Source organism: Falco naumanni, chromosome 4 (assembly GCF_017639655.2).
Source record: "Falco naumanni isolate bFalNau1 chromosome 4, bFalNau1.pat, whole genome shotgun sequence".
Classification (NCBI taxonomy): Eukaryota; Metazoa; Chordata; class Aves; order Falconiformes; family Falconidae; genus Falco; species Falco naumanni.
In genome coordinates this window covers 2,023,383-2,045,188 of record NC_054057.1, presented here as the reverse complement: position 1 = coordinate 2,045,188, position 21,806 = coordinate 2,023,383, and the positions used below count along the sequence as shown (strand labels likewise).

General features: G+C 39.7%; 1 protein-coding gene across 1 annotated transcript in view; it reads left to right on the top strand.

Moving 5' to 3' along the window:
* NEK11 (NIMA related kinase 11) overlaps nucleotides 1–21,806 on the top strand; it is an 83,979-nt gene that overhangs the window by 39,058 nt on the left and 23,115 nt on the right. Inside the window, 8 exon segments of the mRNA XM_040593482.1 lie at nucleotides 1,699–1,759; nucleotides 1,761–1,849; nucleotides 1,933–2,011; nucleotides 2,524–2,609; nucleotides 7,683–7,776; nucleotides 10,932–11,211; nucleotides 14,011–14,135; nucleotides 19,811–19,874. Of these exon segments, the coding sequence (XP_040449416.1) occupies nucleotides 1,699–1,759; nucleotides 1,761–1,849; nucleotides 1,933–2,011; nucleotides 2,524–2,609; nucleotides 7,683–7,776; nucleotides 10,932–11,211; nucleotides 14,011–14,135; nucleotides 19,811–19,874 (878 nt within the window).

Sequence of the window (21,806 nt, the reverse complement as noted above, 5' to 3'; positions counted from 1 at the left end):
CTGGAATGGTAGGAACACAACTGAGAAATGCAGTTTTGAGGCAAAAGCTTGGTGGTAACTTCCTCAGACAACTGCAGCTCAGCAGCTATCCTGGGAAGAAACAGCTTTGCTCTGGGACCCAGGGCAGCATTTCTCATCTTAGGAGGTATTTATTTAATTTCAAAGAATTGTATCCTGCAGTAAAAACTTTATTCTTTTCCCCTCATTTTTCTTTTATTTTTTTTCATGGGACAGATGGGATTTTCCCCAGGGAGCCTGTTCATGGCCCTGGCTCAGCAGAATGCCCTGGGTATTCTTTTCATCTTTCTCCAAAGCCTCAGGTGTAGTCAAACTAGATGAATAATGGGCTTCCCTGATGTGGCAAATCCTGTCCTCCTTAATGGCTCATTAAGCAATTTGTAGCTGCCAGAATCAAGCAGCCTCCAAAACCGACTGATTCTGCAAAAAGCAGTTACAGTACACTCTGTCAGGTTGGGATTTTCCTTCCTTTTTTCTTCCTTCTGGCTGGTTTCCATTTTTGTTTGATGTTTTCAGATGCCATGTGTGCAGGGTTTTTTTGGCTGTTGTTTTTAAGTATTTTCTCATGTTGTAATTATCTTGTTTCAGAGTTTGAACGTACATCATAAATATAGATCACAATCAAATATGACATTAAGAGTAAAGTGGCTCTGATATTTAATTTGGTTACTTAGGCAAGTCTCATCCTGTAGCTGGCTCTTACAGGCATTTTCTGTGACCTTGAGTGTGACCTTGTCACTCATCAGTGCCTCAGTTCTTCTGACTGCAGACTGAAGGTAATGCTGAGCATCCTTCAAAGCCTGGAAAGCTCAACGCCCGTATTTTTTTAAAAAATGTTTGTCAGATAGAACCCAGCTGAAGTGCGAATTGTTGTGAATAGTCATTACATAAATTATTGTGAGAATGTTTAATTTAAAATGTTCAACTTGATGATCTTTTATGATCTCCATTAGGACCAGTGAATAAAGCCTGGTAAATAAGGTGATGGTAAACCAGAGGCCCAATTAAAATTGTAATCATTCATCCTGGTTTTTAATGATTTAAAGCTGACACCAGTTCTTAGCTAGGTCTCCAGGACTACATGTTCAGATTTCTTCTTCTCCAAATAAAATTTGTTTTTATATGTTGCAATATGATGCTCTCATCTCAAATTTGATATTTGAGTAGTACAAACTGATTTCAAAATCTGTTTTGAGTATGTGGCCAAATGAGTGAAATCACAGCAGAAGACACTTCTGTTATTTGAAACTGGCACTATTTAATTTGAACTCAAATTTTAGCCTCAGTTTGTTTTCAGATACTGATTTGCAAAAACAATTTAAAGCTATGTCAAAACACCACAAAACTATTTTCTCAGTTAAGTCATTCTTAATGAGTAACCACTTAAAGCAGTTCATGTAATAGTTGGTAGTTCATGTAATAGGGTTTTGCTTTATTTTTACATATATATATATATATACACATGCAGAATTTAAGTTTGTGTCAGCACTTATGGAAATTGATGATTTCTCATCATTACAAATTTGTGATCTGAGTAAAAAAGTATTTCAGATGGAAAGGATAGCATGATAATGAACTACCCTGTTCCCAGGAGAGAAGGGCATAAAATTGTGATGTTACTTACGGCAATGTCACTTTCAAAAATATTATTTATATGTTCCTATTATTCTATTCTTCAAGGTCCCTGGGATGCATTTTGTATGAGATGTGCTGTATGAACTATGCATTTACTGGACACAGTTGTTTTGTCTGTTGTGCTAAAAATTGTAGAAGGTGATACACCCTCTCTTCCTGATAGATATCCAAGCCAACTGAATGCTGTGCTGTGCAGGTATGTTATTTTCTTATTTAGCAGGATTTTTAAGTTAATTTGGGAAATAGCTTAATTGTGACTTTTGGTTTTTAATGTTTCAGCATGTTAAATAAGAATGCTTCATTGAGACCAGCAGCAGCAGAGATCCTAAAAGTCTCTTATATTGATGAGCAACTAAAGGTATATGAGAAAAAGAGATAGCTGTACACTTACTATTTGAGTATGTACTTTGCAAAAGCAGAATGGAGGCAAAGACAATCTGTTGAGGAAAAATAATTAATAGCAGTTCATGGGAGCATTAATCCAGGGGACTTTCAGAACTAAATTCCAAATATGACTGAAGTACCGAGGCAGTGAGAAAAGAAGCCCTTGTCGCTTTTATGCTGAATGTATATCCCTTTTTTGAGCAGTAATTAATTAATGGACATTTATGTGTAACAAGTGCAGATCATTCAGGCCTGGGTACATATTATCTCTAAACTGTCCTGCTTAGTAGTGTTTCTAAAGAAAAACAGTGCATCTTGCTCTTTCGGTCCCTGCTTTGGTGTATGTAATATCTGGCTTTCTAAGAAGGTGAGGAAAGAAACTGCTTAAGTCAAGCTTTACATTAGGACTGTATCGCGTCATAGCTGAAGAGTCGAGATCACTTTAGCCTCAAGTGTTGATACCACTTCTATTTTATTTCCTTGCAGAACATGCAGTACAAGTTCACAAACATGACTGTGAAAGACAAGGCAGAAAACTGGCAGAAAGAAGGTGCTCCCATTTTTGATGCTGTGTAAGTAGTTTTAAGTGTTATGATTATGGGCAACAGTATATGAATTTACACTGTTGCCAAATAATATGATGTTGTTAATCTCATAGTGCTTTATAGTTAGAGAGAGACCCATTCCACTGAAATACAGAAGAGCAACCACATTAGTGAGACACACGGTTAAGATTTAGGGGGGAAAAAAAGGATTTTTTACAGATGAAATATTTTTATTATATAACTGTAAATTGCATGTGCATGTGGTGATATATGCATATGTTAATTTAGTACCAATTGGTATGTAAATTATGACCTTTGTCTTTACCTTTTAAAGGTTTAGATCATCATCTTATGTCATGATCATTTATAGTGCTGCTGTTTGTGTCCCTATTGAAGGTGAAAGCCATGCTTCCTAAATGAGACCAAACTAATAACATATACACTTAAACTAATATTCAGCTAATATGTCCATAGGGTACTATTATATTTGTCTTGTGAGTATAGCGAGAAATTAAGGCTAGCGATGTTTCTTGGCTCTTATGTCAGTACTGCCTTTGGAATATGCATGAACCCGTAATCTTATTATTACTTTCATTGTGTTTATGAGAATGTCAGCTGTCTGTGCTGGTAAGTAAATGTCTGTGGTGGTAAGTAAAATGCCAAATAATTTTTGCAATCCCAGATCTAAAGAGGTAGGTAAAATGAAATAAAAATACCTGCAAAATGGTAGAGAGCAGAAAAGTGGAGGAGAAAGTGAATTTCCCACATCTGTAATAAAGCAATACTCTAGTCTGAGTTGCTTGTTATGGTGTCTTCCTCAATCATTGCTACTTTATGAATTTTTTTCTCACGAGGAATTATATTTGCCATGTATAGTTGAGTCTAGTTTCTGCTAGTAAAGGCCTTTTAATAGCTTACTATATTACAATCCCATGCAAGTCATAACTTTAAATATTTAAAAGTAAGCATAAAGCTGTACAAGTTCAGTTGCAACTTGGATGAAAAATGGCTTTTTTTCCTCAGGAGATTCTTATAATTTAAATCAGCGTTTTTTACCGGGGACAAGAAATATGTCTACATTATTCATACTTGAGGAGTTCCATTCCTATGAATAATTGCATTCTTCTTGTCTTTGTCTTTAATCTTCCGTATTTCACACTAATATTCATAGCTTTACACTATTTCCCTCGATAGTCAACATTTGAAAAGCATAATGAAAACAACTCATTTATCAAAATCCTGATTTCAGAATGATAGTCCAGGATTGTTACAATTTGTATGGTTACAAAACATAGTAATTTGAAATTAATACTTGGTACGTATAGTAAAATATGTAGTTACTGTAGGATATGAGATAAAAGTCTGAGATCAATATTAGTCTTGTCAGAAAGACAGTCCATTATCAGAAAAAGGATATTAATCTCAGAGTTTAATAATGGACTTTCTGACAAGACTAATATTGATCTCAGACTTTTAGAGATGGTCTATGGAGACCATTTTACCAGTGAATTGTCTTTATTGATGAGGACCAGAAATTCAAGAGAAATTAAAGGAAAAATTTACACAGACGTGGGTACGACTAGGTTTGCTTTGATCACAACTCAGAGCAGGGCCACCATCAGTGAGTGGCAGAGAACAGTTCATCTATACATGCCAAATCATTAGTCAATGTCCAAATGTCCACACTCTGACTCTTTTTGAAAAGCTTGACTACTTTTTCATCTATGTTGTATATAGCACTTCATATTCTTTAGTGGTTAGTATTTGAGGACAGTATAAAAGGTTAAGCACAGTTTAAAAGAGTTTCTGTCTGCTTCTCTCATTGTTATAAAGACCATGGCATCAATGTATTACTCACTTCTGCACTAGAGAGATAATTCAGGAAATGTTTTTCATATGTGTAAAATTAAAGCTACTTCCTTCTCACTCAGCATCTCATGGGAAGAAGGCGTGTTCACCTCCGTTGCTGCTCACAGGTCACTCAAACTTTGGAAACACAGACCTCCTGACATGTAATCTTTCTGTAATCTTTCTGTACATACATCCACCTAGATTATCTTCCTTCTCTCTGAGATTTTTTTCGACAGCTTTACAAACCTGACCACGTTTTATACTGCAGTTAACTACAAGGGACAAATCTTGCTTTCTTGATAGTAGGTTTCATTTCAACATCAAATTTTGAATTCTTACCATGGTCTGTAAGTTCAGACATGCAGGGTTGACTTGTCTCATTTCCACTTGGTTCATCATGTCTTATGGACACATAATCTCCTTTAGTGACTGGCTAAGACTGAATTGGGGGTTTTGAAGCCTGCTCGTCAGATTCCTTAGTTGAATTAAAGCAGCATGGAGACACAGGTACAGTTAGAGCTTTCGGCAGGACCACAATACAACAGATGCTGGGACTTGTATTAGGGAAAAACTAAAAAAAAAAATAATCCTTTTTTTTTGTAAATTATCAGTAGTGAGAGATTTAACGTTTTTCCAGACACAAGGGGAAATCTAGTAACTAAAGGTAGAAGACAAGGCAAAATCTCATTATTTCTCTGATGCTTTCACTGACTGTTTCCAAACTGACAGTGCTACAACTGAACAGGCCTATCTTCTGTTGCAGATAGCTTAAAAGTAAAGGGACAGCTTACGCTGGGAGTCATTCCAAGACTTCATTCTTACTAAAAAGCCAGTTGAAATGTTAATATTCTTAATTAATCAAGTGAAAAGAACCACAGCCATGCCAACCTAGTGTTTGAAGGACTGCAATTCTAAACATCTTGAAATTTAATGTATTTTGAGCAGATTTAGATTTAAGAGTGACTTAATACAAGAAAATTGTGCAATCAACAGAGTTTGTCGAACCATATATATACTTACCCTCACCATAGAGCCACAGGTTCAGCTAGGCCGTCCCAGGCTTTGATGCACTTCCCAATTATTAGTTTCAGAACAGGCCTGTGCCTCTAGTGCTAAAGAAAGCATGCAGGGAAACAAACGTGTTGTACACCGAATGTGCGTAAATGAGGCCTACCGCAACCAGCCCATACTTACTTACATGTAGGACATCGGCATTCAGCTGCTGAAAATTACGGGACCTGATTTCTTGCATTCCTTTGATATTTTCTTGATATTTTTCTTCTGCCAGCTGTCTGGAAACACAGAATACTTGTGTTTAGGATGTGGTATCAGGGAGTGCACAGAAGGATCTTCTACAAGATGTGGAAAATCAAATTCCATAATTAGACTCCCATGGTACCAAATGCTCATCATGCCTTCTACTCAATGCGAGGTTAGTTTTGGTGAACTCACAGAGATTCCAGGCCTTATTTCCAAACACTATTATATTTTTCTTTCACAACTTCATAATATAATTGAGAAATAGTAAATCATTAGTCCCAGTCTTATTTGTTTCTTCCAAAAGATCTGAAATACTTTGGACTTTATTCCACCACGTAGTGCAGGGACTTTTCTGCTGAAGGCAGATGCGCCACATTTTGTGGGCTGCGAACGCCTCACCCTAGGGTTTTATTTCACTCTATAAAAATCATAAATCATAAAGCCTTTATAACATTTTGTTTCATTTTGATGCATGTTTTGATTAAGTTGCATTTTAATTAAGAGATTTGCCAATAGAAATTTATAGCTCAGAGTATAGTCTTATCAAGTGGTCAAAGAGGGTAATGGATATGTTATCAAGGCTTTATGATTTATTATTTCTATTGAGTGAAACATAATAGAAGGGGAGATTTGGAGGAAGAATTAAGTACTGTTTCTGAGTGGAACAGCTGGAGGGCTATGTGTCTGTTATGCATGGATTCTTTTTCCAAATTAATAAGATTCTACTGTTTTCACACCACACTTGAGGCTTTCCCCATAACCCTGTTGTGGCCAAAGCAAATTAGCAAGCAATTCAGTAAGGGCTAGCACAGAAAAACATTGCAAGGTGACATAAAGTCTGAATTGATGGCCTCAGAAACTCTGCAGCTACATATATATACTTGTGAATCAATAGTAATTGCAGTTGAGCAAAAATACTCTGTAAAAATCACATCCTAGTGTTACTTGTGCCAGCTTGCAATGCCCATATCCAAATGCTACGAACAAAAAGCTAAGAGCCTTGATTTCCTTTTGGAAAACATGTTTGATGAGCATTTATGTCTGCCTGATTTGTAAGCATTTGATACTGGAGATGGTACGTAAATTTATTGTCATTTTAAACAACAAAAAATCTCCCTGAATTGAAACCACTGTATAAAAGGTATTAAATTTACATCTCCTCTCCATGGTGTTTTCAATAATATGGCAGGCCAATTTTTGTACTTATATGGAGATTAGGAAATAAAATTAATAGGATAGTTCTAGGTTGCTTTTCATTTTTTCTTTGCTTTGTTGCATTTTAGTGTTTTCTATCATGGGCTTTTTTTTCCCAGCAACAAAATTAAATATGTTTATTTTGTAATAAAAAGGCAACAATATTAATCTTCAAACCTTGTTGTCGGTCATGCATCTTTAAAATATATTAATCCCTGAGTTGTTTATAGCCAGATGACTTTGGAGGAAAGTGATTGCAACTAAAACCAGTGCCTTCTCAGACTGGAGTTCTACTTTCAGCAACACAGATCTGGAGATGAATGGGAAGGGAACATAGTAATGGAAACTGGAAGAGCTGCTTGAGTGTAGCATCTGGCTTAAGTAGTCCCTTACACAAAACCACAGTTACCAACTCTCCCTCCACCAGGGTGAGGCGTTCGCAGCCCACAAAATGTGGCGCATCTGCCTTCAGCGGAAAAGTCCCTGCACTACGTGGTGGAATAAAGTCCAAAGTATTTCAGATCTTTTGGAAGAAACAAATAAGACTGGGACTAATAATTTACTATTTCTCAATTATATTATGAAGTTGTGAAAGAAAAATATAATAGTGTTTGGAAATAAGGCCTGGAATCTCTGTGAGTTCACCAAAACTAACCTCGCATTGAGTAGAAGGCATGATGAGCATTTGGTACCATGGGAGTCTAATTATGGAATTTGATTTTCCACATCTTGTAGAAGATCCTTCTGTGCACTCCCTGATACCACATCCTAAACACAAGTATTCTGTGTTTCCAGACAGCTGGCAGAAGAAAAATATCAAGAAAATATCAAAGGAATGCAAGAAATCAGGTCCCGTAATTTTCAGCAGCTGAATGCCGATGTCCTACATGTAAGTAAGTATGGGCTGGTTGCGGTAGGCCTCATTTACGCACATTCGGTGTACAACACGTTTGTTTCCCTGCATGCTTTCTTTAGCACTAGAGGCACAGGCCTGTTCTGAAACTAATAATTGGGAAGTGCATCAAAGCCTGGGACGGCCTAGCTGAACCTGTGGCTCTATGGTGAGGGTAAGTATATATATGGTTCGACAAACTCTGTTGATTGCACAATTTTCTTGTATTAAGTCACTCTTAAATCTAAATCTGCTCAAAATACATTAAATTTCAAGATGTTTAGAATTGCAGTCCTTCAAACACTAGGTTGGCATGGCTGTGGTTCTTTTCACTTGATTAATTAAGAATATTAACATTTCAACTGGCTTTTTAGTAAGAATGAAGTCTTGGAATGACTCCCAGCGTAAGCTGTCCCTTTACTTTTAAGCTATCTGCAACAGAAGATAGGCCTGTTCAGTTGTAGCACTGTCAGTTTGGAAACAGTCAGTGAAAGCATCAGAGAAATAATGAGATTTTGCCTTGTCTTCTACCTTTAGTTACTAGATTTCCCCTTGTGTCTGGAAAAACGTTAAATCTCTCACTACTGATAATTTACAAAAATTATCTTGAAATTTACTTGAAAAATAGACTCAGTTCCAGCTCTTGATTTTTCAATAGAATTTGGTTCTTGATCAATGGGCTAATACAAAAGAACAAGAACTAGAAGCAAGGCTATAAGAAATGGTTTTATAAAGTTGTCTTTACATGTTCATAGACTACAAAAACCAGACCAAGAAGCTCCCTAGTTACAACAACTAAAGACTGTTGAGGAAGGTAAGAAAAGGCAGGAGAGTGTTTATGAATGCCAAGGAGGCTTCAAGCAGCAGCCTATACTATTACTTCAGGACAGACTAAAATATCCTCTCAGGCATGGGAAAGGCTGGTGGGAACAACTAGGGATATACTCCAATCCCAGCAGGTGGGGAGGCAAGTTCTTTGGCTCATAAGCTGCAGTCCTCCTTAAAAAAACTTTGCTACACAAACAGGAAAGAGCCCTCAGCCAGCTCAGAGGATTGAAAGACCAGGCCCTTAAAGCGTTAGGGAGAGGAATAGAAAATAAAACACCTTATACTCTGCTTTCACTGAGGTTTCACTTTTTCCCAACTTTCAGTAAGTGTAATACCTATGTTCTTAAAATGTACTTATTAAACATTAACTTGAGTGCTTTTCATTTATCTAACTACACTGACTAGGTTTTTCCAAACTTTCAGTAAGTGTAATACCCTATGTTTTTAAAATGAACTGATTAAACAAGGCAGTGTAGTTAGAGAAATGAAAATCACTATAGAGAGCCATCCTTGTTCACAGACATTTGTGTGCAAGTAAAAGCCTGGTGCAGTCTTTATTTACATCAGTTTAACCCTGAATCTAAAGCGCGGTGTAAAGCTGTATTGTCCTGTAAGGTGGACAGCTTAGAATAAAAACGACTGTCTTTCCAAGGAAGATAAAACACAAAGTATCTGCTACAGAATCTAGTATATAGTATTTTTTTGTACATACACAATCTTGGTGCACTTGATTAATTCCTTCCTAAATTCACACAGTGGGTTTGTAGATTTTAGCATAATGGTTTGGAAGCAGCGAAGAGACTTCCCAAGTAAGTTTTAAGAAGACTTTGCCAGAACTGTAGTCATTGGCCAAGGTGAGTTTTTTGAGGTACACTCTATTTATCAATGCCAAATTAAATCAGCATTAAAAAAAAAGGAACTACAGTTAATATCAATGCCCCGTTGCATCCCCGGGGGATCATTCGGCTCGCCATTGTGCCCGCTCCCGCCCGCCCCGCGGCGCTGTCGCCGGGGGGGTCGTTCGGTTCGCCGTTTTGCTACTCGCCACCGGCCCGCCAGTGATTCTGGCACTCACCCCACGGAGTTATGTGAGACCCAACCTTATTCACACATGCTTTGTGTGCTGAAGTAAATGCATGTGCATCTTTTTTATTCTAACAGCTGTGTGCACTAACTAACACTAACACAAGTGCACACTGCTGTTATTTCAATGTAAATGCATACGCATTTTCTTTCGCACACTAAGGTTGGCGCTCAGACAACGCGGGGGGTAAGTGCCAGAATCACTGGCGGGCCAGTGTCGAGTAGCAAAACGGCGAACCGAACGACCCCCGGCGACAGCGCCGAGGGGCGGGCGGGGGCCGACCGGGCACAATGGCGAGCCGAATGCCCCCCCCCCCCAACAGCGCCGGCCGGTGGGCGGCTGCCGAGGGTCTGAAGGACGAGCCGAACGACCCACCCCGCAACCGCGCCGCAGGGCGGCCGGGTGCCGAACGGGCGGAACGACAGCGCCGCTCGGCGGGCGGGTGCAGGGGGCAGAAGGGCGAGCTGGTACGACCCCCCGGCGACCGCGCCGCGGGGCGGGCAGGTGCCGAGCGGGCAGAATGGCGAAGCGAATGAAACACCACCACCACGTAACGGCGCCGGCCGGCGGGCGGCTGCCGAGGGTGCAGAAGGGAGAGACGAATGACCTCCCCACCGCTAACGGTGCCGCCCGACGGGCGGGTGCCGAGGGCAACCGCGCCGCGGAGCAGGCGGGTGCCGAGCCTGCGGAACGGCGAGCGGAACGACCGCGCCACCCGGCGGGCGGCTGCCGAGGGGCAGAAAGGCGAGCCGAACGACCCCCCGGCGACCGCGCCGCGGGGCGGGCGGGTCCGGCCGGCGGCAATCGGCGAGCTCGTTATCGCCGGCTGCACCAATAGGCGGGCGTTTGCCGTGAAGGTAGAACGGCGAGCGGAACGACCGCCCCGTGACCTCTTTGTGGCCGGATACGCCGCTAATGATGGTTCGGAGTCGACACACGGGTCGCTCCTATATTACGGACTGCTACTTGTAAACAAAGTATCTCTGAAAAAGGATGGCTCTCACTTCACAATTGGGTAGCTATCGGAGTAATTTGCGGCCCGTTGCCGAAAAGGCATCACTGGGAGCCCACCGACCGCCTAGTGTTACTCCGGAGCTGACCAATCGCTTGCTCCTATAGTATGAACCGCGATGGCCGCGGGCCCGTCAGAGTCTTAAGAGGGGAGACTCCGCCTACGGGGAGTAGCGCCAATGGCAGCGGCTCTTACTATGACGTAACCAGAGGCAGCGGTTAAGGATGACGCCTTCGGCAGCATCGATGGGGATATGTATTCCCTTGGGCCGGAAGTGCTGCCATGTTTTTCTGGCCTCGTGTAGACGTGGCGGCTCTTTTCGCAGAACGCTCCGGCAGCGACCTGTCGGGGTCCCGGGCTCTCGCCGAAGGTCGTCCCGGGCTCCCGCAGCCGCGTAGACGGAATCGGCAAGACGCGAGTAACGATTTATTACTGGGGTCGTTTCTCTTTCGTTTCTGTTCCTGTCTCAGTAGTGTCAGCAGTACTACAGCATCCATAGTGCACCGCGGTAAGCCTGAGGCGATCGGTAACAACTCAGTAACCGGTTAGACCTACACGGTCTCCTCATGAAAAAGACGTGTGTACAGAATTTAATTCTACGTTATTAACGGTGACGGAATTACTGCTTTCGTAGGCATTGCTCTACTCTAATACGAATGTAAGAGTAATAATTAAGCCGGTGCTAATCAATACCCAATGAAGAGTAGCTTAAAGGACGCTGAACGAGCAATGTGTTTGTTATCTGACACATACTCTCTTATGGAGGTCACTGTTGCTGCTTAAGCATTTAGTTAATGAACGCGAAATTGCAATTAAATTGAGTTAAATAAATAAAAAAACCTTAAATAATTTCCCAATAATTTATTTTAAAAATCGACCAAAAGAACCCCACGCGGCGCCTCAAAAAGCGAACGCGCTGTATGAAGGCCAGGTCTACCGCGGCATCACGGCGGCGTGGGGCGGCCAGGTGTACTCGGTAGTATGGAGCCATCAGGGCGGCCAGGTCTGCCTGACGGTTCGGGCAAGGGAGGCCACGTCTACCCCGCGGTCCGAAGGGCCTTCCCACTCCGAAGCGAATTTTGCCCCCCACCTTCGAAATTACCATTCTTGGTTTCGGGTCCTGAGTAGAATGTGCTTTATCTTGGATACTCTATCCCTGCTGCTAGTTACCCACAACCTTTCCAATTCTTTCTACATACCCTCCTGTCTAAACCGCTTTTATTACCATTTCCCCTGAAGACCGAGCTGACCCATGCAGTCGTCGAGCCTCGCACACTAGGAATCAACCCTGTGCATCTAGCAGTACTGAGACCTCCATCCCTAGTGTCACCGAAAATCGGGAATCAAACTCCTTAACACCAATGTAGTATTAAGAACCAGGCATTGCTTGCTGTGACGCCAGATACGCTGGGAATTGCTCCACTAAATATGTATCCACAACTGTTTCACGGGGATCAGTTTTATGTTACATCACTATATGTATTCATTCCATGTCCAGTAATCAGCTGCATATGTATGAGTCTTCTCAGGGCCTCCATTAGTATGACTGTGACCCTTTTTATGCCTGCGCAGGTGGTTGCCCCAGTGATCTGGTAGTTGTTAACGTCCTCTTTACTTCTCTTCATCCCATTGTTTGCCCCATCACCCCCTGAGTTCTTACATGTAGTCCCTACTTGGCAAACCCCTTGACAAACCACAGAACTGGCTTGGCCTGTTTTTTCTGCTGCAGACCCTTTCTTACCACTTAACACATTCATTAACTAAGGTAAAGATGTCCGTAGAGGGTTAGCAGCTTCCCCCCCCCCCCGCCCCGAGTTCTCTTTCTTTATGCCTTAAAGATTAGAATTATTCTTCCTGCCCAAGCTCCAATGTCTTTGTAATTTATTTTAATTTTATTCCTCTGTTTAAAACTTTTTTTGTTTTTTTAGCCACATGAAACAAGTAAAAAAGAAATCTACTAAACATTTTTATGTCGTATTGGTTGAATTTGATTTTCTTCAATGCAGTAATATGTAAAGTAAGTCGGTTTATATTTCTTTGAATGGCAGATTTAATTGAGGAGAATGATGGAAATCAGCATCAGCTAAAGTTAGGACTATAGTGATTTTTTACAGTTGAATATTAAGCATTTTTTATCTTCAATAGTATTTCTTGCAGTAGTACCATGCAAGGATGGATACCAAACTTTTTTTTTAAAAAAAAAAACTGCTAGTGTGAAAAACATTGTTTCTGGGCTTGGATGTAACTTGCCTTGATGAGTCAGTGAGGGACTGCCCAAAGTCAAAGCATGGGAGTTAGCTCTTCTGGACTCTCTCTCTTTGTGAGCGCTTAGGGCATCCCATCATGGGATGGCTGGTGAGCTGGGCTCCCTTGTCTTCTGACCCTGTCTCATGCTGGTGAGCCACGTCTCCCATGGGCGACTCTATGCCTTGCAGCTTTCTCTCTAGGAAAGTGGGGAATCTACTTTTTATTCAGAGTCATCACAGTCCAGCCTCTGCTTAGAATTCAACACATGCTTAAGTGCAGTTGCTGAGAAAGAACAGCTCCCCAAAGCAATCAGGCCTCAAGCCATCTCACAAAATCCTTACTTGTGGAGTCTGGGATACTAAAGGATTTCACTCAGAGCAGAATGGCTGGGTTGTTTTTCATGCTGTGATGAATATGCTGATTGTACTTCATAGGCTCATTGGCTTATAGTAAATTGAGAGAACATGATACCCAAGTATGCATAGCTTGACTTTACACCAGTTTCTTTTATTTTGTTATGGTTGTGCTTCAGGAAAATTTGAAAGAAGATAAGAGATTTTATTTCTTGTATCTTTTAAACATGTGCCTACTTATTTTTTTATTACTATTTTATATTAATAAAATAATAATTATTATTTTCCATTTTAGCTTAACAGTGGTATTCAGCACAGGTTATGTGTGTTAGAGAAAACCAAAGTGGGGCATAATGTCAGCTCACAAAAGCTGGATTCAGTTCAGTGCTGACCCTGCTTTGATGATCCCATGAGGTCCCTTCCAGCCTGAATTATACTATGGTTCAGTGATTTAAGCCCAAAGTCAATATAGATCCTTTCAGGTCATTAATTTATGGATGTTGAGGAACTGACCTTTTGCCAGAGAAAGCTTTAACACTGCTTGTCATGTCATCGAATATGAACATTTTAACCTTAGAACCTATCCCATGATTTCAGTTACAGAATGTATTGCTAGTAACATACCATGGGTGCTATAAAATCCATTTTGTCTTTAAAAATAATTTATTTTTTGTGTCTATATGCTATAAACTCATAATTGCTTTTAGAGATCCCCGAAGACCCAGAAATTGCAGAAGAATATTATAATGATGAGTTTGAATCCTGTTCAGAAGGCAGTGAAGAGGAGGAGGATGCAGAATCATCACGGACTGTCTCTAAGACAAATCACCAGGTATATATGACTTGGGAAAACAGTATACACTTGATGCTCATTTTCCATGGGAAAATTAAGCTCCTTCCAAGATTTTTGTACTACTGACATTACTGAAATTTTATTTTTGTTAAGAATGTGTGTGTATATCAGTACCATTAGTTAATTATATGTGTATGTATATGTAATTCTTCTGAGATGTTGATGAGAGAGCTTTTTGCATTCCTTCAAGATTAAGGATATGAATACCATGAACACCTTAAGGTAGATCGTTGTCAGTAAAATGCCTTGTGACTGTAAAACACTCAGAGTGGGGTTCTCTCCTCTTGTTAGCTATGAGTAAATTAAGTTAAAGCTGAAAATATACTTCAAGCATAAGATGGAAGTTCCAGCTCTAATTCCCAAGCAAAGATAGGCACCTTTAGTTGCCACTTTTTCCTGCCTATATTAGACATATTTTCTAGGACAGTGTGTTGAACTGTGAGCCTAAACAACTGCAAGACTTGACCAGCAAATCTGTAGACTTTCCCAAGAACCTCAGAAAGTGTCAGTGAAGAGAAAACTTATTATTGTAAGTCTTTAAGTAGCTTTATCAGATGCTGCTGCTGCTACAAAAAAGTCTTGGGGATTCCAGTGAGAAGAAATTTGAAGATTATTGGAAAAGGCACCTAATCTAGATCTGATCAGAATGAGCTGAGGTGAATCTTGTCCACAGTGACCAAGTCTCAGTGAAATCAATGAACTTAAATGCCCAAGTCAGTTCTGAAAATTGATCTTCCTAAGGCATTCAAGAACAATTGATTTCTCCCCTGGGCCACCAGCGTAAAACATTGAGTACAGTGACTCTGAACAGTATTGTCTGGTTCTGCTTAGGATCATATATGTTATTCAGTGTTTATGTGCAAATTTTGTAGAACAGAGTGTGATGTCTTCTGCATTTCAGGGAACCAGCCAAGTATACTAATACTCTCCACTAAATTACAAATAACTTGTACTGATTTTTGAAAATTTTGAACGAATAGCTTCTTTAAGAGGAACTTTTTGAGGCAGAAATAAAATGTTTGCATGAGAAATCAGAACTCTACTTCTACCATGGTAGCAGGGAGTTCTGAAATTGTCTTATCAGTTAAACTTCAAGTTTACTCAGGAACAGCTTCATTCAATCTAGAAATGTCCTCCTAGCTTTCGAACTAAACACACAGGATGCTATAAAATTCAGGATCGGTTTATACAATAGTGGTCTAAAGAAATTATTAGTCAGTTGTAAATCAGTGGAATATCTAAGACAATGGTTTTTTTTTCAGTTTTAGGGGTCTGTGCTTACCCACAAGACATAGACATGTACTGTGTTGCCCAGGAAGTCTACCACAGATACCTTGAAAATAAATTGTTGCTCAGTTTCATCAGACTCTCAGATAATTTTTTTCTTTTTAGTACACTGTTTAAAGTTTTCATTCAACTTTCATTGACAGTATCATTAAGTCTCAATCAGTAATATTTTTGAACAGGCACACTGCTGCTTAGAATTAATGAAGGGCAGAGGATAAAATTAGATTTCTCAATAATGCAGAAGAAATTAGGTGTTGGCATTCAGATCTGAGCAGGGACATTCCTTCATTTTGCAGTGACTCAGAATTCTGTAATGAAAAGAACCAGCACCATGGGCTAGAAGAGTTGTCCCACTGGCACCTTCTTGTCTGTATCCAGCCCTGATGGCCCTGAGGCTTTGCTTTACCAGCAGTCTGTGTGCTCACAGAGCATTAAGCCCCTGCCAACCAGCCTGCACAGGCTGACTGGGAAGAATCCCCCATGACCATTTGCCTTATAGGACTTCCTTTATCAAAGAAACTAATTGTCTGTCTTTGTTTTTTCTCATGTTGACCCCAGCACCTTAGATAAGGCAGAAGTGTGTTTCTGGTTATTGACACAATCACCTTTTCTTTTTCTTGGGAAGTGAGCATAATTTTCAGTTTTCTCTTTCTCAAGTGAAAAGTTCTGCAGTAAGTCTGAGGTCAAAGCAGACTGAACATAGCTGTACAAATCTGGACACCTGTGTCTGAACTAACGGAACAGAAAGTCTGTACATTAAAGGGGAGTAGGCAAGCATTTTTAGGGAATAATGTTATCTTGGTGTAAACATCTAACATAGGTTAGATGGAGTATACTAGGAAGTCCCTCTTTCTGGTGATTATAAAGGGATCGACAGTTGTTAGTATGCACAGGACATCTTCATTCTGGATGTCAACAGTTACGTGAAATGAATCCCACTCAAAGGTAGGTGGGATCATGCTCCATATTAATAATAAGCTTCAAATCCTACCAGAATAGATTTGATCTTGCAAGTGTATGGCAGGGGTTTGCTTCCACAGTCATTTACTTAATACCAAAACTCCTACTCCTCTTTCTGTGATGGGATTCATACTCTTAAGCCCTTTCTTCAAAAATACGTTTATAAATTAGGCTTTTGGAGGTGTGTGCTATTGAAGAAGTCATTCCACTGCAACACAGGGTAAGGACTTGTAAGATATTTACTTTCCTAATCTGTGCAAATCTCTCAATTTTCCAGTGCCAAGATTGCTTTACTGGTTACTTCTGTGCGGAGAGTGCAGAAATGCTGCATCTGGCAGTGCTCTCTAGTGACCCCATTACTTCAAACAATGATTAAAAAAATTTCTGATGTTCATGCAGTAGCATGGGGTCAGAGAAGTCATCTAATTGAACAACACATTGGGGTGCATGATGCAGAAAGAGATCTGAGCTATTTATTCAAGCTGTATTAGGTTCCCACAGATGTCAAGACAGACTGAGAAGTAGTGGCTTTACATGGTATGTAGAGGAGGGAGGTAGGCACTGGAACGGTGTAACTTTAAAGGTATAGCATGGGAGCTGAGACAGCTGTTTTCCCCATGTTGATATCTTTCAACACAGCCTGTGTGTTTTCAGCTACATCGTCCAGATGGAGGTGTGGAGTTACCACCAATTTCAGACCCTAAGCACATCTGTACCTCTCATCTTCGTTGTAGCATTGAAGTTTAGTGTCCTTTGTTTCTCTCTTTTGGAACAGAAATGCAGATTGCCAGTTTTCAAGCAGCAATTTGCCAATTACTTTTCCAGACCTCTTACCTCTTTGAGCCAATGTCTCTTTTCCACATGTTTGGGGTTTTTTTGGGAACGTTGGTTTCTAGCTACGGGAAAACATGAAGGAGAGTGAGAAACTGTTCCTAAAAAAATTTAAAAATATGAAGCTTGGGAGAGGTTTCATCTTGAAAAGTTAGTGCACAGTGAAGCTTTCATTGGCTTTGATTTAGCTGAGATGCTAATGGATGCTTTTTACTGCAGTTCATCCCCTTGTGCTTTGTGTTTTCTTTTAGTGACAATAATAGCAAATTCACCTTTTCCATTATGACAAAGTCTTCTAATGTGGTACATCAGCTTCCTATTTTCAGTCTCCAGGTTGCTTCTGAGACAGTCAAACCAGATAATCAGCTGGCCTAAATTATCATAGCTTCAGCGGCTGTGGGTGTTTGCGTGCTGTCACCCAAACAATGCTCCTAACATGTACCTTGGCATGACCTGTTGGTGTTAGAAGGGGGTTAATTTGTTCTGAATCTGAAATGTGCAAGCATTTATTCCACGCTGGCCCTTATGTGTCACCTTATGTGCACCTGCCAGAGGTGCATGCCTATTCTGTATGGCTTTGCTTGTACTGCAAAAAAGAGAAACATAAAAGAAATATATTAAATAGATAAACATTAAATAAAACAGCTTAAATCCTCTTAGGTTGCTAAACCCAAGTGGAGAAAAGGCATAGGTATTTTCTACTTCAGTGTAAGTTGATTAACCATCTATTCAACTGTTTACCACTGTGTGAAAACCACATTCTCTTCCTCATTGAAATTTTATTTCAAGATAGCCAAATTAAGCCAGCTAGTTTCCTTGAAAAGCAATGGTGATGAAAGTGTATCTTTTGCCTTACAGCATATTGAGAAAAAAATCAGCTCTGTTGTGGTATTTGGAGTAAATATGACATCCTATTGTGAGAAGTCAAAGGTTTGGTAGTTGCAGTCTTTATCCCCTTAAAAAAAAAAAAAAGGTTTTATTAAAGCAATTGTATTAGTATTTTATGTGGCCATTTACCATGTTTTTTGTCTTGTCTCTGTAGATTTTCAGTTAACTGTTAGTGATAATGAAAATAAAAAGTAATTACCGATTTATATTAGCAGAAAATTAGTATAAAATATCAAGTTTGAATGAAAATGTTTAATAACTTTTTAGTGAAGTCATAAAAGGTTCATTTAAATTTTTTTTGACATACAGAGAAATTATATCTGTAATATTAAGTCTGTCTTAATTCAATATTCAATGTATATTGTAAATATAAATGTAATGCATTCTGTAGCATTTCCTGGGCACTTTACTGCTAATTGACAAACCCTGGGTTAAGCAGGTTCAGATTAACTTGCTTTCTGAATTAACTCAGGCACTTTGGATGGACTGCAGAACTGTAAATTTGGTGCTGACTTGAACCAGCCAGGACTCCACAGGCTGCTCCAAAAGGACAAAGAGGCTCTTTCAAACCTATGAGCTTTTGGGTTATCTGTTGAAATGGCCAACCAAGAAGCTGATTCCCATCTTGCAAACATCAGCTAAAATAGCAGAGCCTGTTTCAAGTATAAGCCCATGAAACAACTTAGGGTGGTAAGATGTTAGATCGTGTTCATCCATAACAGCTCTCACTTGCACTGAAAGGTCACTAACCAGCTAACAGTCATTGCCAACAATTACTGTTACCCAGTTAAGGTATACTGGCAGTTCCTCAGTTTGAGAAATTTAGCATCTTGAGCATTTTGAGTAAGGTTGCATAGAAATATAAAGCAGATTGTCCACTATAGAAGCTGAGGACAATATTGTTTCTTTTTATTCCAGTGTTTTAAATTTTAAACCATAGGCAGATTTTTCAGCAAGGACGATTTTGTCTTTCATTTTTAAACAGTCAAGAAATGCCACGTTGTCAGATGTCATACAGCAGCAGCTTCTAGAAACTCAGAGTCCAGGTTTGTCTTGGACTTTAATATACTTGTGACCTACTTCCTGGACCATAATCATGGCCAGATCTTTGAATTTCATCCATGTACACAAACAGCATTTCACATGAAAGGTATGATGGCAAAACTCTGAAGTCATCTGTCTGGTAGCAGTTAGTTGTTACTAGATATGTAACTAGATGCAATTATAAGAAACATAAGTATTAATTTGCAGTGGGCAGCTATCATAAGCATAAGAAACTTTAGCATAGTTAAGAAGTACATACTTGCCTTTTTCTGTGTGATATTGTTTTAGATATTCCAGGACTAATTGAAAATAAATTGCTGGTGTATTTTCAGAGATAGCACATCAACTTCCACACTAAACATATCTTCTTTAAACTCTGTGCACAGTTGTTCTACACACTTGTGTTCTGCAAGGAATCTGATGTAAATAATTGATCGTATGGAACATTATGCCCAAGCCTGGTGTTTTAGGAGAAGAAAACACTGAAAAAGTCCTGAGCAATGTAAACTCTATGTAGTCTAGTGTTGACATACATTGGTGTAAGCAATATCCTTTACATTTGTGGGATCATACCTCTGGTACACAGTGTTTATATTTAAGTCTGTGCTCACACTAATGCTATTCCTTGTTTTATTTATCCACAGGAGGACAGTGATACTGAGGCAATGGTCAAGTATTTGGAGAGCATCCTGAGTAACAGCTCAATAGGTAAGATGACATCTCTTCTTTCAATGTAGTAGCAGCAATTAGCAGTCTATATTAATCACAGTCCAATTATTTCCATTTTGCAACAAAGTAGCTCAAAAAATGTGACCTTCCTGAAAATTGCTTCCTTAATCTGCTGCAGAGAAGTATAGATCTGCCAAAAGGCAAGGCATACACAGTTAAGTGCTTTTGTTGAAAATAATAGAGCCATAAAACATGATGGTCAAAAGTCAGGAATGTTATAACAAAGACTTAAAAATTTGACTTCTGCCATCTTTTCTTCAGGAAGCAGGGAAAAATATTTAAGGATGTAAGTTGTTTTATAGTTTCTACTACTGGTAACACTAAAAGAAAATGAATTAAAATATTTGTAATTTTTTTAAATTATGATCCAAGTTTGGATAATATTTTATTTTACAGTATCTTACTACAGGCACAGAAAAATCACTGAGAATTTAAGTTTGCATGTTAATTCTAAAATGTCCTGCAAATTCTGTCTGTAAATTTAGAGGGGTTTTGTGTTCTAAAAAGCTAAAAAGAAAACTTACACGAAAGAAGGCTATTTACTGAGGCTGGCATAGTCACTGTCCTTCAAGACCATTGAGTTGAACTGTGCCAGCAGCAGCCTGCATGTGGTTTGCATGAAAGCCCAGCTCAGTTCCCAAAAGCTCCCACAGGAACCTCAGTGTTGTTTAGCTGCCTCATTTGCACTCATTCAGTCAGAATAAACCTATACATCTATTCTCTTCTGGCTCTGAAACTAGAATATAGTGGAAGCCTGGGAAGTCCTCCTTGTAGAGATTCATCCAGTGCCGAGCTCTATTTCACCCATGCACGTGAGCATGAACTGGTAGGAAGAGAAAGCCAAAGAAGAAAAAGGGTGAAAAGGGGTAATCAAAGCTGTAGCTGTCATAGTCTTCTAGCCACTGAATCATGTCTGGTCACCTTCTGGGTTCCACATCAGGGAAATCCTTAGTACTGAAGGAAGGAATATTCATGTCCAGGTTGTCTTCACACTAACAGAGATCCCACAGTCTTCAAATTCTGCCCTCATTTATGCATTTGCAGCATCATTGTCTGCAGTGGGTTTGCAGAAGTGGAAATAGGGACAAAATTTAGCTCTGTGCTTCAGTATTTTGTTATTTTAATGAGAGAGGAATTGCCTTGAGGGCTTCTGGGAATAACCTAGAGCAGGGGTCCTCAAACTACGGCCCATGGGCCAGATACGGCCCCCCAGGGTCCTCAGTCCAGCCCCCGGTATTTACAGACAACCCCCCCGCCGGGGGTTGGGGTGGAAACCAAGAGCCACAGATGACTGCCTGCCACTGCATCCACGTGCTGGCCCCCTGGTTAAAAAGTTTGAGGACCCCTGATCTAGAGTATTAGCCAAACAGCAGTATTTTTTTGAAACTGTAGTATTAAAAAGACTCTCTTCTTCCTTTTTTCTTGCAGTAGTAAGAACAAGAAGATGCCTTTTTAAAGTATAGTATTAAAGAATTAGATTGTGCTTTAATCCTTAAAAAAAATCTCTGACCAATTTGTGCTGAAACTTAAAGCCTTTCTTCAAGCTGAGTTAGTAATTGGGTTTGTAGGACATGTTCCAAACAAATATATGTGATGATAATATGACAGAAATCTTCTAGGGTCCCTTTTATCTTTGTATGCACAGTGTCACTGAGGAAGTTTAAATGTTTACTATTTTAGGTTCTTCCAAAATCAAGCTACAAAGCTGCAGGTAGGGTCATTTTTCTATATTTACTAACATTCATTTATACCTTGCATTTTCTTCACTAGGCTGCAAATTCATGTTACATCAAAATTTTCTGTATATGGTGCATTTACATAGGTCAGACGCTTGTTCTCTTTGTTCACCCTAAAGCTAGTTATGCCCACTTCCAGGTCTGCATTTCTTTAACTGACCACTAGCACGCTGGT